At 45.9% G+C, this 16,974-nt stretch overlaps 1 protein-coding gene, 1 long non-coding RNA gene and 1 pseudogene across 3 annotated transcripts; all 3 read left to right on the top strand.

Moving 5' to 3' along the window:
- The first annotated feature begins 231 nt into the window (after window positions 1-231).
- LOC120658878 lies at window positions 232-2,578 on the top strand (annotated as a pseudogene).
- Window positions 2,579-4,869: 2,291 nt separating this feature from the next.
- Window positions 4,870-7,694, top strand: LOC120660942. The gene is made up of 4 exons (XR_005669766.1): window positions 4,870-5,010; window positions 5,639-6,044; window positions 6,189-6,289; window positions 6,569-7,694. It is a non-coding gene; the product is annotated as an uncharacterized LOC120660942 (long non-coding RNA).
- Window positions 7,695-8,694: 1,000 nt separating this feature from the next.
- LOC120660940 (phosphoribosylaminoimidazole-succinocarboxamide synthase, chloroplastic-like) lies at window positions 8,695-13,927 on the top strand. 2 transcript variants are annotated; one of them, XM_039939605.1, is made up of 13 exons: window positions 8,695-9,083; window positions 9,168-9,269; window positions 9,576-9,705; window positions 9,845-9,937; window positions 10,020-10,108; window positions 10,619-10,699; window positions 10,991-11,080; window positions 11,369-11,458; window positions 11,588-11,638; window positions 11,727-11,773; window positions 11,959-12,016; window positions 12,094-13,334; window positions 13,468-13,927. In XM_039939605.1, exons 1-12 carry the CDS (start codon window positions 8,769-8,771, stop codon window positions 12,148-12,150), a joined length of 1,203 nt encoding a protein of 400 aa, XP_039795539.1. In that variant the 5' UTR covers window positions 8,695-8,768; the 3' UTR covers window positions 12,151-13,334; window positions 13,468-13,927. The 2 variants fall into 2 exon arrangements, with proteins under 2 accessions (XP_039795539.1, XP_039795538.1); XM_039939604.1 differs by lacking the exon at window positions 13,468-13,927 and having other exon boundaries at window positions 8,699-9,083; window positions 12,088-12,681.
- Window positions 13,928-16,974: the final 3,047 nt, after the last annotated feature.

Here is a 16,974-nt window from a genome sequence, read left to right as displayed (position 1 = left end):
AGCTGAACTCTGAAGCTTTTTTGTTTGCGAAAATCTGAAATCAGAAACTAGAGGAGCACCAAACACCAAGGAAACTTTTCTACGAAATCTGGTCAGTTGATTGCACTGGGTGTGCAAGACCAAGGCGCCAAAATGTCCAAGGCTGAAAAGACCAAGGCAGCCTTTCGCGCGTGTCCCCGGTATATGAGCACGCCCGGCGCCCCGTTCCGGTGCTGGCTGGCTGCTGCTGAGCACCTCACGGAGCGACCCGAGGCGACCCCGTGCATACGCCGGCGCGTCTCATGGAGGTGGAAACGCCGGCGCCGCCGCAGCCATGCAAGAACGATGGCGCCACGCGGCCCGGCGGGAGCTGCGGCAGCGCTAGGCTACTGCGCAACCCGGTCCTCGTCGCCAACTTCGTCCTCATGGTCGTCGGCTCGGCGGGCGGTCCGCTCTTCCTCCGCGCCTACTTCCTCCACGGCGGCGCCCGCAAGTGGCTCTCGGCCTTCCTCCAGACGGCCGGCTTCCCGATCCTGCTCGTGCCGCTCTGCGCGTCCTTCTCCCGGCGCCGCCGGCGCCGGCGCAGCGGCGGCGAGGAGGCGTCCACGAAGGCGGCCGGCGGCACGCCGTTCTTCCTCATGACGCCCCGCCTCCTGGCGGCGTCCGCGGGCATCGGCCTCATGACCGGCCTCGACGACCTCCTCTACGCCTACGGCCTCGCCTACCTGCCGGTCTCCACGTCCTCCATCCTCATCTCCACGCAGCTGGCCTTCACGGCCGCCTTCGCGCTGCTGCTCGTGCGCCAGCGGTTCACGTCGTTCTCGGTGAACGCCGTGGCGCTGCTCAGCGTCGGCGCCGCGATGCTCGGGATGAACGCGGGCGGGGACCGGCTCGCGGGGGTGTCGCGGGCGCAGTACGGCGCCGGGTTTGCCATGACGCTCGGCGCCGCCGCGCTGTTCGGCCTCGTGCTCCCCATCATGGAGCTCAGCCAGGCGCGCCACGCGGCGCGGCGGCCGTCACATACACGCTCGTCATCGAGATGCAGCTCGTCATCGGGCTCACCGCCACCATCTTCACCGCCGTCGGCATGCTTGTGAACAATGATTTCCACGTAAGTTTGATTTGCACCTGCCAACTTTCTGTTGCTACGTCTCCGGGCCGGCGCACCCCGTGTCGTCGTAGTACTTCTCGTACCACGAACACTGCAGTGCCAGTCTTTAGCAGATCGCACAGTTGCTAATGTGTCCAAATTTGCATATTCTGACAGTGTCAATTTGATCTTGATGTTGCTATTGCAGCATTTTCCCTACTGACAATATAAGATGTTAGCAAAATAAATAACGGACCTTTTTTTTTGCGCTACCGACATTTGGTTTCGACATGTAGATTCAAACTAGCTAGTGTAAATTCAAACTAGAATCTGCAGTAATTTCAGGAAGTGCGTTATTACCTGGTGGTTGTAACTTTAGAGACAACCAGTAATTTAAGGAACAAAGACTAAATTTCATACTACAGTTCATCACACAGGAATTTCTATATATTAATGCAGGATGGTGAGAAAGTTATATGTACTAACAATAGGGCTTTGGCAGAAGCAACGGTCATCAGCATGCGTTCCTTGTTTTCGATGAAGTAGACGAGTGGGTTACCCTTGTCACCCTTAGTGATCTCATCAGTAAAAGGGACTCCACAAGACTAAACAGATATTGTAAACTACTCAGTCCACTTAGGACTTTAACCTTTATTTATCCATAAAAACCTTATACTTGTTGAGCTCATGTGCAAAGACTGATGAGCGCCTTTTTGAAAAGAAACCTGTGTAGATCAGAACAAGTTTTTGAAAAGATAGCCACTCAAACAGTTGACATAAATCATAATCAATTCCTAACACAATAGACAACCAAAAATACCTCATTGCATATCTACAGATTTTTCCGGGATTGAACAAGCTGTATGCATAGGTAGGCTAGGCTTACACGAACAGTCAATCATATCATACCTGTAAAAGTTTCTTGCCAACAATTTAAAACACAAGTCGACTTGTGGATGTTGAATATGAATGTTGGATCACTACGAGTAGGCTTCTACTTCACACTGATGACTAAGACGCAGAGCAATGGGAAACGCAGGCGATCCCGGAAGAGGCGCGGGAGTTCGGTTTCGGCCGGACAGGCTACTACATGCTGCTCGCCGGGTCGGCCGCCACGTACCAGTGCTTCTTCCTCGGCACCATCGGCGCCATCTTCTTCGGCTCGGCGCTGCTGGCCGGCGTGGTCATGACCGTGCTCATCCCGGTCACTGAGGTGCTCGCCGTCCTGCTGTTCAGCGAGCCCTTCAACGGCACCAAGGGCGTCGCCCTCGCGCTCTCGCTCTGGGGCTTCGTCTCCTACCTCTACGGCGAGGTCCAGACGGCCGAGGCGAACCGCCAGCCCGGCAACAATCCACCAAATGCTGAGAATTTGGACCCATAGTTGACCGCGTTCATAATTGCATACCCAGTACTTTAGAGTATGTTTTTACACAATATTTGATGGAATAAGTAGGTCATACCATGTGATACAACATTATGCTATATGAGCGAGGACTTTACATCATTACATGACAACATTTCGTGTCAAGAAAAAAAATGCATCAACGCAGCAAAGGACGGTGAATGCTGCCTTATTCAAAGAGCTATACAGTACTTTGTATGTAGAGCGACTTAAAGTCGATGTGACCGATGTGAATTCACCTTCAGGGACAACATGAACGCACAACCCTTAAGCTTCTTCCGTGGGATCTAGCTGATCTTGAGCCGGTTCTCGTCGGTCATTTTTTTATGTGCCACTAAAAATTAGTAATTCTTTTTTATACTATTCTTTATAACTTTTTATCCCCTATGTGATATCACCGTCAAATTCTAAAGTTAACGATGTCAAATTATTGTGCTGGGACATTTTTACCCTTATATCTATCGCATGGGTCAAGCAGCACTAGCAAGCCGGAGATCCTGCAGGCAAACAGTCTTAATACCCTCCACAACGTGTATCGGAGATGAGAGAGAGGACTGAAGCATCGCTCCCTACACTGTAGCCGGCGATGCCTATGCCAAAAATTTTGGGAGCAATACATCTACTGGCGCCGGTGCCTGTGGAGTAAAGAAATGGAAAAGGCATGAGCCAGGCCTCTGATTGGTTCTAATGTCAGAGAAGCTAGCATGCAGATCACAGTTGGGGTTTGTTTATTTCATCTGTAGGGCCCGTGAGTGGTGCTTGCACACTATAAGATACTATGCTAATTTCCAACCCAGTCAGCCTGGAAATAATAGTAGGGGGCTTGAAATGATTGCACGTGGGCCGGAAGCCATCATTGTGAAGCCTAACATGTTACTAGGCAGTGTTGTGGGCCAGTTTCATGCATCCCGAAGACCTAGCTGCTCGATTTGCTGTCTTCTTCAACCTCCAGACAGAGCATCTCGCTGCATCTCTCTTCCATGACGCAAAGAAATTAGAGGGGGCTCCCCTTGTCTGGCACCACCCGTGTTCCAACCAATCGATGTGGATCTGAAAAGATTCCAAGCACTGTTATTATATTGGGTGTGTTCGTTTGGCTGTGGCTGATGACTGGTGTTGATTTGTTATGAAAGAACAGTACTACTGACTGGCTAGTAGTTGGTGTTAATTTAGTATGAGAGAACAGTACTGCTGGCTGGTTGGCTGACAAGTCAAGCGAACACAACGATTGTGGAGGGCATAAGGACGAAGATGATCATCTTATTCGGACATGCCAGACCTGCACTTTGCATTTTCTTTCTTGGGTACGCAGTAATTTATAGGCGATTCGTATGATACAACAGCATAGTACGATACATGGGTAAAATGGTCTGCCAACCTCTGTTGCACAACGTGCCCGTGCAACCTTATTCTGCTATAGATGGCGTTGATGATGCGTGTCTGCGCTAGAATCACTAGCAAGCCGTCTACGCGGCGGAGAGGAGCTGCTCGCGGCGGGCCTTGTTGGCCGCGAGGAGCCTGTCCCTGTCGGGCAAGGCCGCCCTGACCGCGTCCACGGCGAGGAACCGGCCGAACCAGGCCTTCATCAGCGGGAGCTCCTCGTCGGTGACGACGCTGGCGCCGGACACCTCCTCGATGACCGGCAGGGGCGGACCTGCGACTAGGGCCACCCGGGCCGTGGCCCTAGTCGTGGCCTCGTGACCCAATAGCATTTCAGTTTCAGGCCCAAAACGATGTGCTAGTAGGGCACAAGTCAAGCAGGCAAGCAGCTGGGCACGGCACCGCAGAGCAGACAGGCAGCCAAGCAGTGCACGACAACTCGGCAAGCACGCGCGGTGGTGCCGGCGCGGCTCCTGCCTGGCTGCCTGTGAGTGCGACTGCGCAAGGCGGCAAAGGGTGCAGTCGTGCAGGCGTCCAGCAGCGCACGGCCGCACTTTGCCGTCTAGGGCTGTGTTTAGTTACGTGAAAAGTTCCCAAAATATTTTACTGACGCACATCACATCGAATCTTATGATATATACATTGAGTATTAAATGTAGTTAAAAAATATAACTAATTGCACAGTTTGATTGTAAATGACAAGACAAATCTTTTGAGACTAATTACTTTATGGTTGGACAATAATTACCAAATAAAATTGAAACGTGCTACAACTTTTTCGCAAACTTTTCGCGAACTAAACACACCTAGGCCGGCTGCCGCCACTGCCCGCCGCCACCTGCGCCGTATCTGGCACTGCCGGCCGTGGACTGTCGCCAGCTCGCTGCTCGCCCGTTGTCGCCTTGTCTGCAGGTGCCATCAGTGATTCCTAATTAATTAAGTTCTCTTTTTCTTAATTGTTTATCTTCACCCGTTCTAATTTCTATTTATTTTTGTTAATTGGAATATTAGATTGAAAGACGAAAAGGACTGGAACTTTGTCATCTTATTTCCATCGTATTTATGTCACACAACTGAATGAAGTCAACGAGCCCCCTGTACTTTTCAGTGCCTGAACAAGCAACATATCCATCTTAGTCTCATCCACTATCGTCTCAAGGTACAGAACAAGAACAATTGGGATGAAAATTAGTGCTACACAAACACAATTGGACTAATTTGATCCCCTTCATGAGAAGAAACAATGAGAACCAGGCCTAGTGTAGCTGTTGTAGAGCTAACCCACACTCCACCAGAACAAGCAACTGTAAGAGTAGGAATTGAAGCTAACAACGAGAATGCTAGTTTTGGGAACGAATTTTGGCAGTAGACTTGTTATTACTTTATAGTTAGTTATCATGTCATACATACTGTATTTTTGGCCGCCGAATTTTAGCCGCTAAATTTTAGCCATAGTCTTGACCAAAAGCTGGGTCCGCCACTGAAAAAACGCAGCCGGAGGGGTGAACGGACCCCATCGTTTTTCACTAAGAGGAAGCAACACGGTTTTTTCCGGCCGCGGAAAAATCCCCGAACCCTGGCCCATGCCCGTGAGGGCCAAGCCTTACGGCGAGCACAGCGAGGGGATTTTTTTTACCCACGGGCAGAAATTCGTCCCAATTAGAATTCGAACTCGCGACCTCGTGGGGACGACCATACCTCGGCTCCTCTAACCAACTAGACTAGACTAGAGGAGCTTTGGTGGGTCCGCCACTGAATACAGTGATCACTACTTTGAGCTCGCGCAGCTCAGTCAGGCGGGCGGCAACATGCTGGTGGCCTCGCCCATGATGGGCTCCTTCGGCTGCTGCGCGCTGGAGTACCACAGGAGCGGGCATGCCACCGTGAAGTCTGACGTGTACAGCTTCTGGGTGGTGCTCGTGTAGTGCAGCTCATCTCCGGGAGGAGGGCCGTCGACACAAGCAAGCCTGTGACCAAGCAGAACGTGGTCACCTAGGTAAGTGAACTACGCACTTCGATCTGACCAAGCAGAACGTGGTCACCTAGGTAAGTGAACTACGCACTTCGATCTTTTGGCATGATATGATGCGGTAGCAGTTACTGAAACTCTGACGATTTTCAGTTTTCTGATATTTTCCAACTTTCTTTTCCGCCGACGAAGAACACTATGATGCCAGGACGCCACCAACCAAGGTACTAAAGTTATCCTCTATCTTTTCTCTTTGTGCTCTCCATCCGGTTCCACGGGAGCTTCTTTGGATTGACCCTGTTTATATGGTGTTAAATTTATAGGTCTTACTTTTATGATAAATACCATTATGATACATTTTGAAACAGGCTGCAGATATCAATTCACCGGGATCTCTCAACTGTGGAGACGTGAAAAAAGTATGTGAAGAAAATATCCCCAGCGGATATCATTCCCAGAATATGAACAGGTGAAATGCTCTTGACTTGATGCTCTTTTGATGTAGCTAATCATGACATGTAAAATGCAATTGTTATATCGGGTACAGTACTATTGTTTACATTTTACCGATTCCTGTCCCAATCAGTACTGCAACGTTATTTGAATTTTAATTGTTGCAATTGATGGATAAAGCTAGAAAATGAAACATCCACTACTCCATTGCTTGCAGTTGCTTCTCCTAGAGCTAAGCTCCCTCGATTTGTTGCTTCCTTGCTTACCTTGACATACATTTTGATTTTGTTTTTAGGTCAAATGGCTCAGCAAACAATTGAGCAAGCTTTGGCCCTTTGTTGAAAGAGGATACTTCCATGTTAAGATACAGGCAGATCTGACCAATTTTCCATTTTAATTGGCCATTTTCCTATCAAGAACTGTCATGATTTGCATCTGATTACAGGCAACAACCATGGTCATCAGGGATTCTGTGGAACCACTACTCGATGAATATCGACCGCCAGGGATATCCTCACTGAAGTTCAGCAGACTCTCCCTTGGGACTGTTCCATCAAAAATAGAAGGTTGCTGAGACAAAAATGGTGTCCAATTCACAGTTATGTGCTCTCGCATCTTCTACAAAAACAAGTGCTGATTTTTTTTCTTAATGAAAGTAACTATACATAAAATATTTTACTATATGGATGATATTTATAATTCTAGCTTAATCAGACAAAGTAAAAACATGGATCATCCAAATATTTTTTGCTAGACTCCAGTACAATTATGTCATAATTCTAGCTTAAGCTGCCCCTGGGCGACCTAGGGATGGAGACCGCGCAGGAGGTAAACCTGCAGCTGCTGTCATCGCTAGACATGACCATTTGTTTATTGTGTTGGTTCAAGTGGGAAACAAAGTCGCTTCAGTGAAAAAAATGGTGAAAGCTGCTTTTAGTGGAAAAATGTTAATAGCCAGTTGATGAATTTATATCCAGTTGGCACCTTTACCTTTTTATTATGTGTTACCCCTTCAATTTGTTACCTGCCTCAGTTGATTATAGTCTGCGTCAAAGTTATGTGTTATATTACTTGGCATGTTGGATTCGGATTATTCATATATCTCTTATTTAGTGAATCCCTTAGATCACTCTACACTCTACTCTTGAGAAGCTACAGGTCATAGCAACAGTCGGCTGCTGCTCCTCTATTCAGGAGCTAGACAGTAAGTCGCTGCAGCCTGCAGGTAATTTACCTTTCAGGGAAACAGCCATTTGCACTGAAAAATTATATATTGGTAACCAAACAGAGATAATTACTTGCAGTTACGTTTGTAGTCACATGTAAGTGAGTATGTAACTAAATTTAGCTCTATTCATGTCTGAATATACCAGTTGGTAACAATGTATAGTCAAATTATTGTGCTAATATATTGTCAACTAGCTCTGTTCATGTCTGAATATACCATGTTGGTAACGATGCATAGTCAAATTATTTTGCTAATGTATTGTCAATTGTTGGAAAGAAACCTTTTTGCCTGAATGCTTTCTTCCTGCTGCACATAAGTTTCCTGATATTCATATATTATTTTTTCTTTTTTATTCTGACTGACAATTATAGCCCATCTTGAAAACAATTATTAACTAGCAGCTGCTGAAAGTAATCTCAGCTGTGTGTTTTTTTAACTTAGGATGTTTATGCTTCCTCCTCACTATTGTTAGTGGTAATGCTACCATCTAGCAATGAAAAATACTTACTAGAAGCTTTGTACATCGATTTGTATACTCAGAACGAGGGATATAAAAAACATTTGATTAAGTAGTTGGAGGTGCTTGTAGGGATGTATATCATGAGGTGAGCTGCTGGTGTTCTTGATCGGTCACTGGTTACTAGATTTGATTTAATTTGGAAATTATATTTTCGAATCATGCATTCTAGATTCTTAGTATTGAGATTTGATTCATCCAATATTTTTTCTAATGTACTATGAATATTTTGCTGCCCGTAGCAACGCACGGGCACGAACCTAGTATATTATAAACGAGTGGATTGGAATAGAGCCTGACCAACAGGCAGCATCCTACAACCATCCATGCCATCTCCAAGAGAATCAATCACGTGGTCGGGACACCGTCGCACATTCTTCTTCTTCGGCAGCGTTTAGTTTTCAAACTTTTTTGCACAGTATTCGTCACATAGAGTTTTCGAACACATGCATGGAGCATTAAATACAGTTAAAAAATAATTAATTACACAGTCTAATTGATTCGTACGAGATGAATCTAATAACATTAATTAATCTATAATTAGACATTAATTATCAATTAACAACGAAATGTGCTACGGTACCTAAATCCAAACTTTTTCACCAACTAAACACTTTTTTTTTTGCCTTTTCAGTCTCGTTTACTCTACATTACAACCCAACAGAAACCCCGCGCCGCTGCAAGTCAGCAACCAGAGCCCACAAAAACAGGTAAAACCCCTCTCGGCCGCTCCTCTCCGCGCCTTTTCCGATGTCCCCCTCCGCGCCGCCCGCCGCCGCCGCCGCCCACGTCGCGAGCCCGGCTAAAGCGCTCCTCGGGGTTCCTTCATCCTCGCGCCCTTCTCGCTTCCCCTACGTCTCCATGTCCGCCTCGTCTTCTCCCCGCGCCCCACCCCTCGTCGCGGCCGCCGGCGGGAGCGGCGCGGCGGCGCCCTCCCTCCTCGCCGCCGACCCAGGCCACCGCGAGGCCGTCCTGCTCGCCGCGCGAGCGGCCATGGGGAACTGCCTCGGGGAGATCCGCCTCGACCTCGCCGTCCCGGGGCTCCGCCTCGCCGCCAAGGGCAAGGTGAGCGAACAGCTGGCCTGCCATCATGGGGTGACCCTCTTCTCGACTGGTTCTAGCGAGTGACCGTTGGTGCTTGGTTCCAAGGTGAGGGACGTGTACGAGAGCGGGGAGCACCTGGTACTGGTGACCACTGACCGGCAGAGCGCGTTCGACCGTGTCCTTGCTTCCATCCCGTTTAAAGGCCAGGTACCCTCCTGGCCTCCTCATCTCTGCGTTATTCAGAGCTACTTGTGTTAATAAGCATCTGTCCTATTTGCATGAAATTTTCATACTGTTGAGGGGTTGCCAACTCACTACTCTGATGTCACAAGTGATTTGGCCTGAAAATAATACTATTGTGTTCATAGTCATAGCCTTGTCTAGCACTTCATTTCTATGCTGTATGTAGTGTGTCCATACATAATGAACCTTGAAACAGAGTACACTTAGGATAAGAAATAATTGTTTCCATGAGTTTCTGGTTTTAATGGGCTGTCATATGGATGATTTCAGGTCCTTAATGAGACAAGTCTTTGGTGGTTCAATCAAACCTGTCACATTACTCCAAACGCAGTAGTTTCTTCTCCTGATAAGAATGTTACAATTGCCAAAAGGTGCACAGTTTTTCCAGTTGAATTTGTTGGTGAGACCTAAGGCTTCTTGCATGTCTTTTTTTTTCTTCCTAATAACAGTTTGCAGCCGCATAAGCAGAATTTTGTTGTCTATGCTAATCTGTTAGTTTATCATTCTTACTGATCCTATCTTCTCATGTTAATTTTCAGTGAGAGGATTTGTTACAGGAAGCACTGATACATCTTTATGGACAGTTTATAATAATGGTGTCAGGAACTATTGTGGAAATGCTCTTCCTGATGGTATGCCATATGCTGATCAACAGTCATCCAATTTGAAGTTGTTTTGTTCTATGTAGACTGATTTTTGGCCTCTCTGATCCAGGCATGGTAAAGAACCAGAAGCTATCTGCGAATATACTGACACCAACCACTAAAGCCGCAGATCACGATGTCCCTGTCACTCCAGATGAGGTATGCGCTGAATAACTTCTATCTTGCTTTTAGTATATTTCATCTTGTAATCTAATAGTTATAACCCCTTGTAAGTTATTACTAACACTAATCACATAGTAAAATGATAAAGAAACGTTCTTAGATTAGTCAAAAGTTGGAATTCCATAATCAATAGATGGCTCCGTGATCTGGGATTTGATGAAGTTACTATCTGGGGCACTTATTCTGGAGAATTGAGACGTCCCACTAATTTGTTTGCCTCTTGCTTGTCAGTAGTGATATGTCATTTTGTTTGGTATTCTTATTATGATATTTTGGTGGCACTGAGGAATCTGGTAATCTTTGATTGATTTATGATGTTATTATCATCTGTTTAGGTTATATTTAATTCGAATATGAATATTTGAGATTTGGTAGCATTTCTCTCTTTTTTTTGCATCTGAATGCTGTTGCATGCGTGCACCACCCCCTTGTTATGATTCTATTTGTTATTCACAGAGGTCCTTACACTGCCATTATATTCTGCAGATAATCAAACCAGGGCTGATGTCAAAGGAAGATTTTGATGAGGCAGGAAGCAAAGCCTTAAGCTTGTTTGCATATGGACAGGTAGTGTATTATCATGTTTTCTGTTTCTACTAAGGCATTTTCAGGTCTGTATCTATGGGCATTTCAATTTAATTTTACTGGAGAACACTACAAACAATGGACTCGTAATATTACGAACTTACTTTGATGTGTTTCTAGTTTTAATCTCTGCAGTTACCACTAAGGTATTTACGATTGGAACTAGAGTTATTTTGAGATAATAAATCCACTTGGCAATCTTCTGTGTTAAAGCTACATTACAATTGTGTAACTTATTGATATCCTTTTGTTCTTTCTGTTTTCCATTTGCAGCAAGTGGCCTTAGAGAATGGATTAATTTTAGTTGACACAAAGTATGAGTTTGGAAAGACAGCTGATGGGACAATCGTGCTGATTGATGAGGTTGCATTTCTGACATGATTTTATAATTGTTTCTTGTCTTATGCTCATCATACCAAGAAACTAGCAAATTATGTATGATTTTACCTTTTTGCAACAGTGACTAGCACATCTCGTGGATTTGGATAGAACCAACTCTGTTGAATTTTTATTTTTATTTTTAACTTTTGCTTAGAAATATCTAAAAGTTTCATAATTATGTTGAGTAAAACTGTATCATAACTTCTGAGATATTGAAATGCTGAATGGTTATGATTATAAAACTCATGGTCTCCACTTTTTGACAAGCAGGTTCATACTCCTGACTCCAGCAGATATTGGATTGCTAATTCATATGAAGATAGATTTAAATCTGGTCTTGAACCTGAAAATGTTGACAAGGTAAACTACCCGAGTCATACACATTGTATGGGCAGATTATCTTCAATCCTTGATGCTGTTTATGCCTTACAAAAAGTTTGATTCACTTATAGTGATGGGATTTCTGAATATATTAATTAATTATTGCAGGAGTTTTTGAGACTTTGGTTCAAGAACAACTGCAATCCATATGAAGACGCGGTATGTTTTCTTTAAAACCACTTATGGAATTTCTTTCATAACGAGCCAACTTAATTCTGTTGACTGCAATGGTGCTCTAAACATTTAGGTTTTGCCAGAAGCTCCGGAAGAGCTGGTCTGTGAGCTTGCCTGGCGGTATGCCTATTTCCATAAACCCCTGTTCTTATGTCCCACTTCAATTTTCACCTTTCTTTAAAAAATAAATATTCTTATAGCCTGTCCAACCAACAACCTGATGTACATTCTGTGTCAACATGAAACTGATGCAAGGATGATTTCTGATCTGGTTGAATAATAGTTTGCTTGAATATGCCCTGTAGGTACATTTTCCTGTTTGAAACAATCACAAATGCAAAATTTGAGATCCCAGATACACAGGTATGCAGAAGATTTTGTTTATGCTTCTAATTTAGCAGATAAACAAATCCTTAGAAGCAATGTTGTGTAAGATGCAGGAACCCATTCATGAGAGGATATCGAGGAATGTCGCTTGGGCCTTACGGGACCTGTAATTGCTGATGGGTGATCCCGGAGCAGAGATTGCTGATGGTAATAAACTAATAAGAGGTGCATTTCTGGTACTGATATTCCCGCGGTAATAGTAGCATGGGCACCAAACGCTATGGTATTTCCATTTGTTGAAATGGAAATGGGGTGAAGCCTCATCTCGGGAAAAAAATAGTACCATGTGCACATGCCATGCATCCTTAGTGAAGTGAAGGTTGACATGACGGCCTGATGAAGCGAAACTTTCCACATCTCCACACCTTCCGTGATGTAATATGGTAATAAATTCTGTCAGGATCCAGTTGTGTTGCCATGCTCTGCTGTTTGCTCTGCTTGGAGCATGAGAGAAATGCAACAAGCATACTTGTATGAGACGGAGATGCAGTATGCATACCGTTCTTCCTCCAATTTCCTTGTGGAAGTCGGTGTATCGTTGTCAAATGGCTGAATTGACCAAGTCTTATTCATGCTTTAGAACATACGAGTACTTTTTTTTAACAAAAAAATGGGCAAATAACCATCCAAACAGTTCAGTATGTTTTAGCGTAACTGGACCTCCCCAATGAGGATTCTTTTTCTGAAAAGCATCTCTGTGGATTACTGTACCTATTATTTGTATACTACACGACGCTCTGAGTGGTAAGCTTCTCTGACCATATCTTCGCACTCTCGTCTTGTCCATGCCTGTTGATTTCTACTTTACTTATATATAAATAAATATTTCCATAGACTCCTTTGGAAAGCAAACCATGACCCGGAATCGAGCCGTTGACTTCTGAAGGCTTCCTGATCTATAAGGGGAACAGGCATATCTCTTCATCTCTTGCAGTTGAAGCAGCAGCAGCAGCAGTGGAACAGTGGAGCTCCAGCCATGGCAGAGAAGGGCGTGAAGGTGCTGGGCATGTGGGCGAGCCCGGTGGTGATCCGGGTGGAGTGGGCGCTCCGGCTGAAGGGCGTGGAGTACGAGTACGTCGACGAGGACCTCGCCAACAAGAGCGCCGACCTGCTCCGCTACAACCCGGTGACCAAGAAGGTGCCCGTGCTCGTCCACGACGGCAAGCCTATCGCCGAGTCCACCATCATCGTCGAGTACATCGACGAGGCCTGGAAGGGCGGCCACCCCATCATGCCGGCCGACCCCTACGAGCGTGCCCAGGCGAGGTTCTGGGCCAGGTACGCTGAAGACAAGGTACGCACGCGATCGACCTGCAGCCACAATGCCACATGATCTATCTACCTGCTCTGTTAGATGGAGGAGCAGCTGGGTCTAATACTCTAATGGGAGCTGGGGACTGGATGTTGCATGTGTATACTCCATCCAGTGCAACCCCGCGCTGTACCTGATCTTCACCACGACCGGCGAGGCGCAGCGCGAGGCGGTGCGCGTGGCCCAGCAGTGCCTCAAGCCCCTGGAGGCGGCGCTGGAGGGGAGGAGGTTCTTTGGCGGCGACGCCGTGGGCTACCTCGACATCGTCATCGGGTGGCTCGCGCACTGGCTGCCGGTCATCAGTGGCGGACCCAGCTTTTGTCAAGACTAGGGCCAAAATTTAGCGGCTAAAATTTGACGGCCAAAAATACAGTATGTATGACATGATAACGAACTATAAAGTAATAACAAGTCTACCACTAAAATTCGTTCCCAAAACTAGCATTCTCGTTGCTAGCTTCAATTCCTACTCTTACAGTTGCTTGTTCTGGTGGAGTGTGGGTTAGCTCTACAACAGCTACACTAGGCCTGGTTCTCATTGTTTCTTCTCATGCAAGGGGATCAAATTAGTCCAATTGTGTTTGTGTAGCACTAATTTTCATCCCAATTGTTCTTGTTCTGTACCTTGAGACGATAGTGGATGAGACAAAGATGGATCTGTTGCTTGTTCAGGCACTGAAAGTACAGGGGGCTTGTTGACTTCATTCAGTTGTGTGACATAAATACGAGGGAAATAAGATGACAAAGTTCCAGTCCTCTTCGTCTTTCAATCTAATATTCCAATTAATGAAAATAAATAGAAATTAGAACGGGTGAAGATAAACAATTAAGAAAAAGAGAACTTAATTAGGAATCACTGATGGCACCTGCGGACGAGGCGACAACGGGCTAGCAGCGAGCCGGCGACAGTCCACGGCTGGCAGTGCCAGATACGGTGCAGGTGGCGGCGGGCGGTGGCGGCAGCCGGCCTAGGTGTGTTTAGTTCGCGAAAAGTGTGCGAAAAAGTTGTTGTAGCACGTTTTGGTTTTATTTGGCAACTATTGTCCAACCATATAATAATTAGTCTAAAAATATTCGTTTCGTCATTTACAACCAAACTGTGCAATTAATTATATTTTTAAATTATATTTAATACTCCATGTATGTATTATAAAATTTGATGTGATGTGCGTCAGTAAAAAATTTTGGAAACTTTTCGCGGAACTAAACACAGCCCTAGGCGGCAACGTGCGGCCGTGCGCTGCTGGACGCCTGCACGACTGCACCCTTTGCCGCCTTGCGCAGTCGCACTCACAGGCAGGAGCCGCGCCGGCACCACCGCGCGTGCTTGCCGAGTTGTCGTGCACTTGGCTGCCTGTCTGCTCTGCGGTGCCGTGCCCAGCTGCTTGCCTGCTTGACTTGTGCCCTACTAGCACATCGTTTTGGGCCTGAAACTGAAATGCTATTGGGTTTCTTACTGGGCCACGACTAGGGCCACGGCCCGGGTGGCCCTAGTCGCAGGTCCGCCCGACTGTATTCTTGTTGAGAAATAATGGAAAAATCTATGGGACGACCGTCGTTCTGGGTGTGGAGCGCGCGACCCCACGCGGCCTGCCAAGAGAAATTGGGCTGTCGCAGCCCACTTATTTTTTTATTATTTGAACTCAAAAAAATGTGATAACTTTTGTTAGGTTTGTCCGATTTCAAATTCGCTTGCACCACTGTATTCTTCTCAATAAGATCTACAAAACTAGATCCATGATGCATATATTTTAAAATATCTTTTACAAACTGGCAACTTATATTAAATGTGTAGTAGTTACTTATGTGTTAGGTGTGTAGCAACTTATGTGTGAACCAGATAATAAATTATGTAGATAAATTGCTATAAAATTTAATTTTATCATCCACGTTGTTTAGCTCTATGAAGTATCTATATAAGTTATCATATAATCTCTATACAAGTTGTTAATAGATATACTATATGATATTGTTTATAGATAATTTATTACCCAATCGTTACAAGTTGATACATAATTTGTCTAAATAAAGTTGTCACTAAAAAAATATAACATAAGTTGCTATATAGTATTAGTTTGAAACGTGGCATCTATGTATGTTGTTAAGTTGAATCAATAAAAATCATCTATGAATTTGTACACTGAGTTTTTTAGATAAGTTGTTGCATAGTTGCATATAAGTTACTACTTTCAATCAATATAACTTGACTGACACATAAAACAACTTCAAAACATATCAAACATGGATCTTGTTTTGTAGATTTAATTCTATGAAATGCAATGGTGCAAACGGATTTTAAAACGGACACTCAATGAGAGAGTAATTATCATTTAAAAAAATATAATCTTTCTAGTGCTCATATCACCATGAAAGAGACATCCTCTCATTACATGCCTCCAAACTAACAACTGGCAGTGCAAGACTGATAGTAGCATAGAGTCGCGCAGTACTCGTTTAGCGCGACCAGTCGGGCGTTAACTTGGTCCAGAAATAATGTCTCTATTGCCAGATCCTCCCCAATCGAATTCCAATGCTGTGGAGAAACTAACAGCCTACAGAATTAGCCTTTCCCCACCAAACAAACCGCAATCAAGTTGGGGCGCGCGCCGGTGCATACGTACCTTCGTGATGGCAATGGTGTTGGAGGGGAGGGTGGATTGAACCCAAACCCCAGATCGATGTACCTGCAGAGCTTGTCGATGTCATCGCCCACTGCCCCGACCAACCCCGCGGCCGAGGACGCCGCAAGGTGCTGTAGCCCCACGGACTGCAGCCACCGCGCCATGACCGCGTCCCTGGAGTCCCCCGCGGCGGCGGACGTCGCGATGGGACTGCTTCTGGGGCGCCAAGTTGGCATCCGGCGTCGGAACCGCTAGGTGTGGGGGCGGCGGGATTTTGCGCCCGAGGCGGCCGGCACGCAGTGCTCATCAGGCCAGCGCCTGCCTGGGGCGGGGATCGAGGGGGATCCATGGAGGGTGGAGGCGAACGCGTCCTCGGCAGCGGCTTATGGGGTGGAGACGATGCCGGAGAGGGGGGGGGGGGCGTGGAGGCTGGAGGCGGCCGCGTCGTCGGGAGCGGCGAGCGCGACGGGGAGGCCAGAGCGGCGGCGGAGATTCGGGGCAGGCGTGAGGCGCTAGGGCGCGGCCGGGATTTGGGGCGGGGGGTGGGGGGGGGGGGGGGGGGGGGAGCTACGCGAGGGAAGCGCGTGTCGGGCGACGTACCAAGGGGAGCGGGCGATGTACGAAGGGAAGGGAGGGATGACGAAGGAAAAAAAAAGTGACTCTTAGCCTCTCTTTTTTAGTAGTAGAGATAGATAGAGATTAGTTAGTGAGTAGTAAGAATTTGCTAATTAAATAAATGTTACTCAGCTACTTCTTCCGTCCAAAATTGTAGATCATTTTGATAAATCTTAACACGTAGTTTTTACTATATATCTAGATTTGTTAAAATAATCTATAATTTCAAATGGATGAAGTAGTTAAAAATTATATGTGTTAGTTAATCCCGTTTGGATCCATTCGAACTAAATTAGCACTTACCAATTAGCTGGTGGATTCATCCTTAATATTGTTGTGTCAATGATATTTTCAATAATATTTGATGGTATTGGCAAAGAGATGAC

The sequence above is a fragment of the Panicum virgatum genome, chromosome 2N (assembly GCF_016808335.1).
Source record: "Panicum virgatum strain AP13 chromosome 2N, P.virgatum_v5, whole genome shotgun sequence".
In the NCBI taxonomy this organism is placed as follows: Eukaryota; Viridiplantae; Streptophyta; class Magnoliopsida; order Poales; family Poaceae; genus Panicum; species Panicum virgatum.
The sequence above is the reverse complement of the archived record's forward strand: the minus strand, read 5'-3'. Positions and strand labels throughout refer to the sequence as shown.

What these genes read in the sequence shown, in the direction of transcription:
- LOC120660940 (XM_039939604.1), top strand. Translation starts at nt 8,769, where the DNA reads ATGTCCCCCTCCGCGCCGCCCGCCGCCGCCGCCGCCCACGTCGCGAGC. An exon ending in GCTTGTTTGCATATGGACAG is followed by an intron (nt 10,700 to 10,990) that starts GTAGTGTATTAT and finishes TTCCATTTGCAG; the next exon opens with CAAGTGGCCTTAGAGAATGG. An exon ending in AACCTGAAAATGTTGACAAG is followed by an intron (nt 11,459 to 11,587) that starts GTAAACTACCCG and finishes TAATTATTGCAG; the next exon opens with GAGTTTTTGAGACTTTGGTT.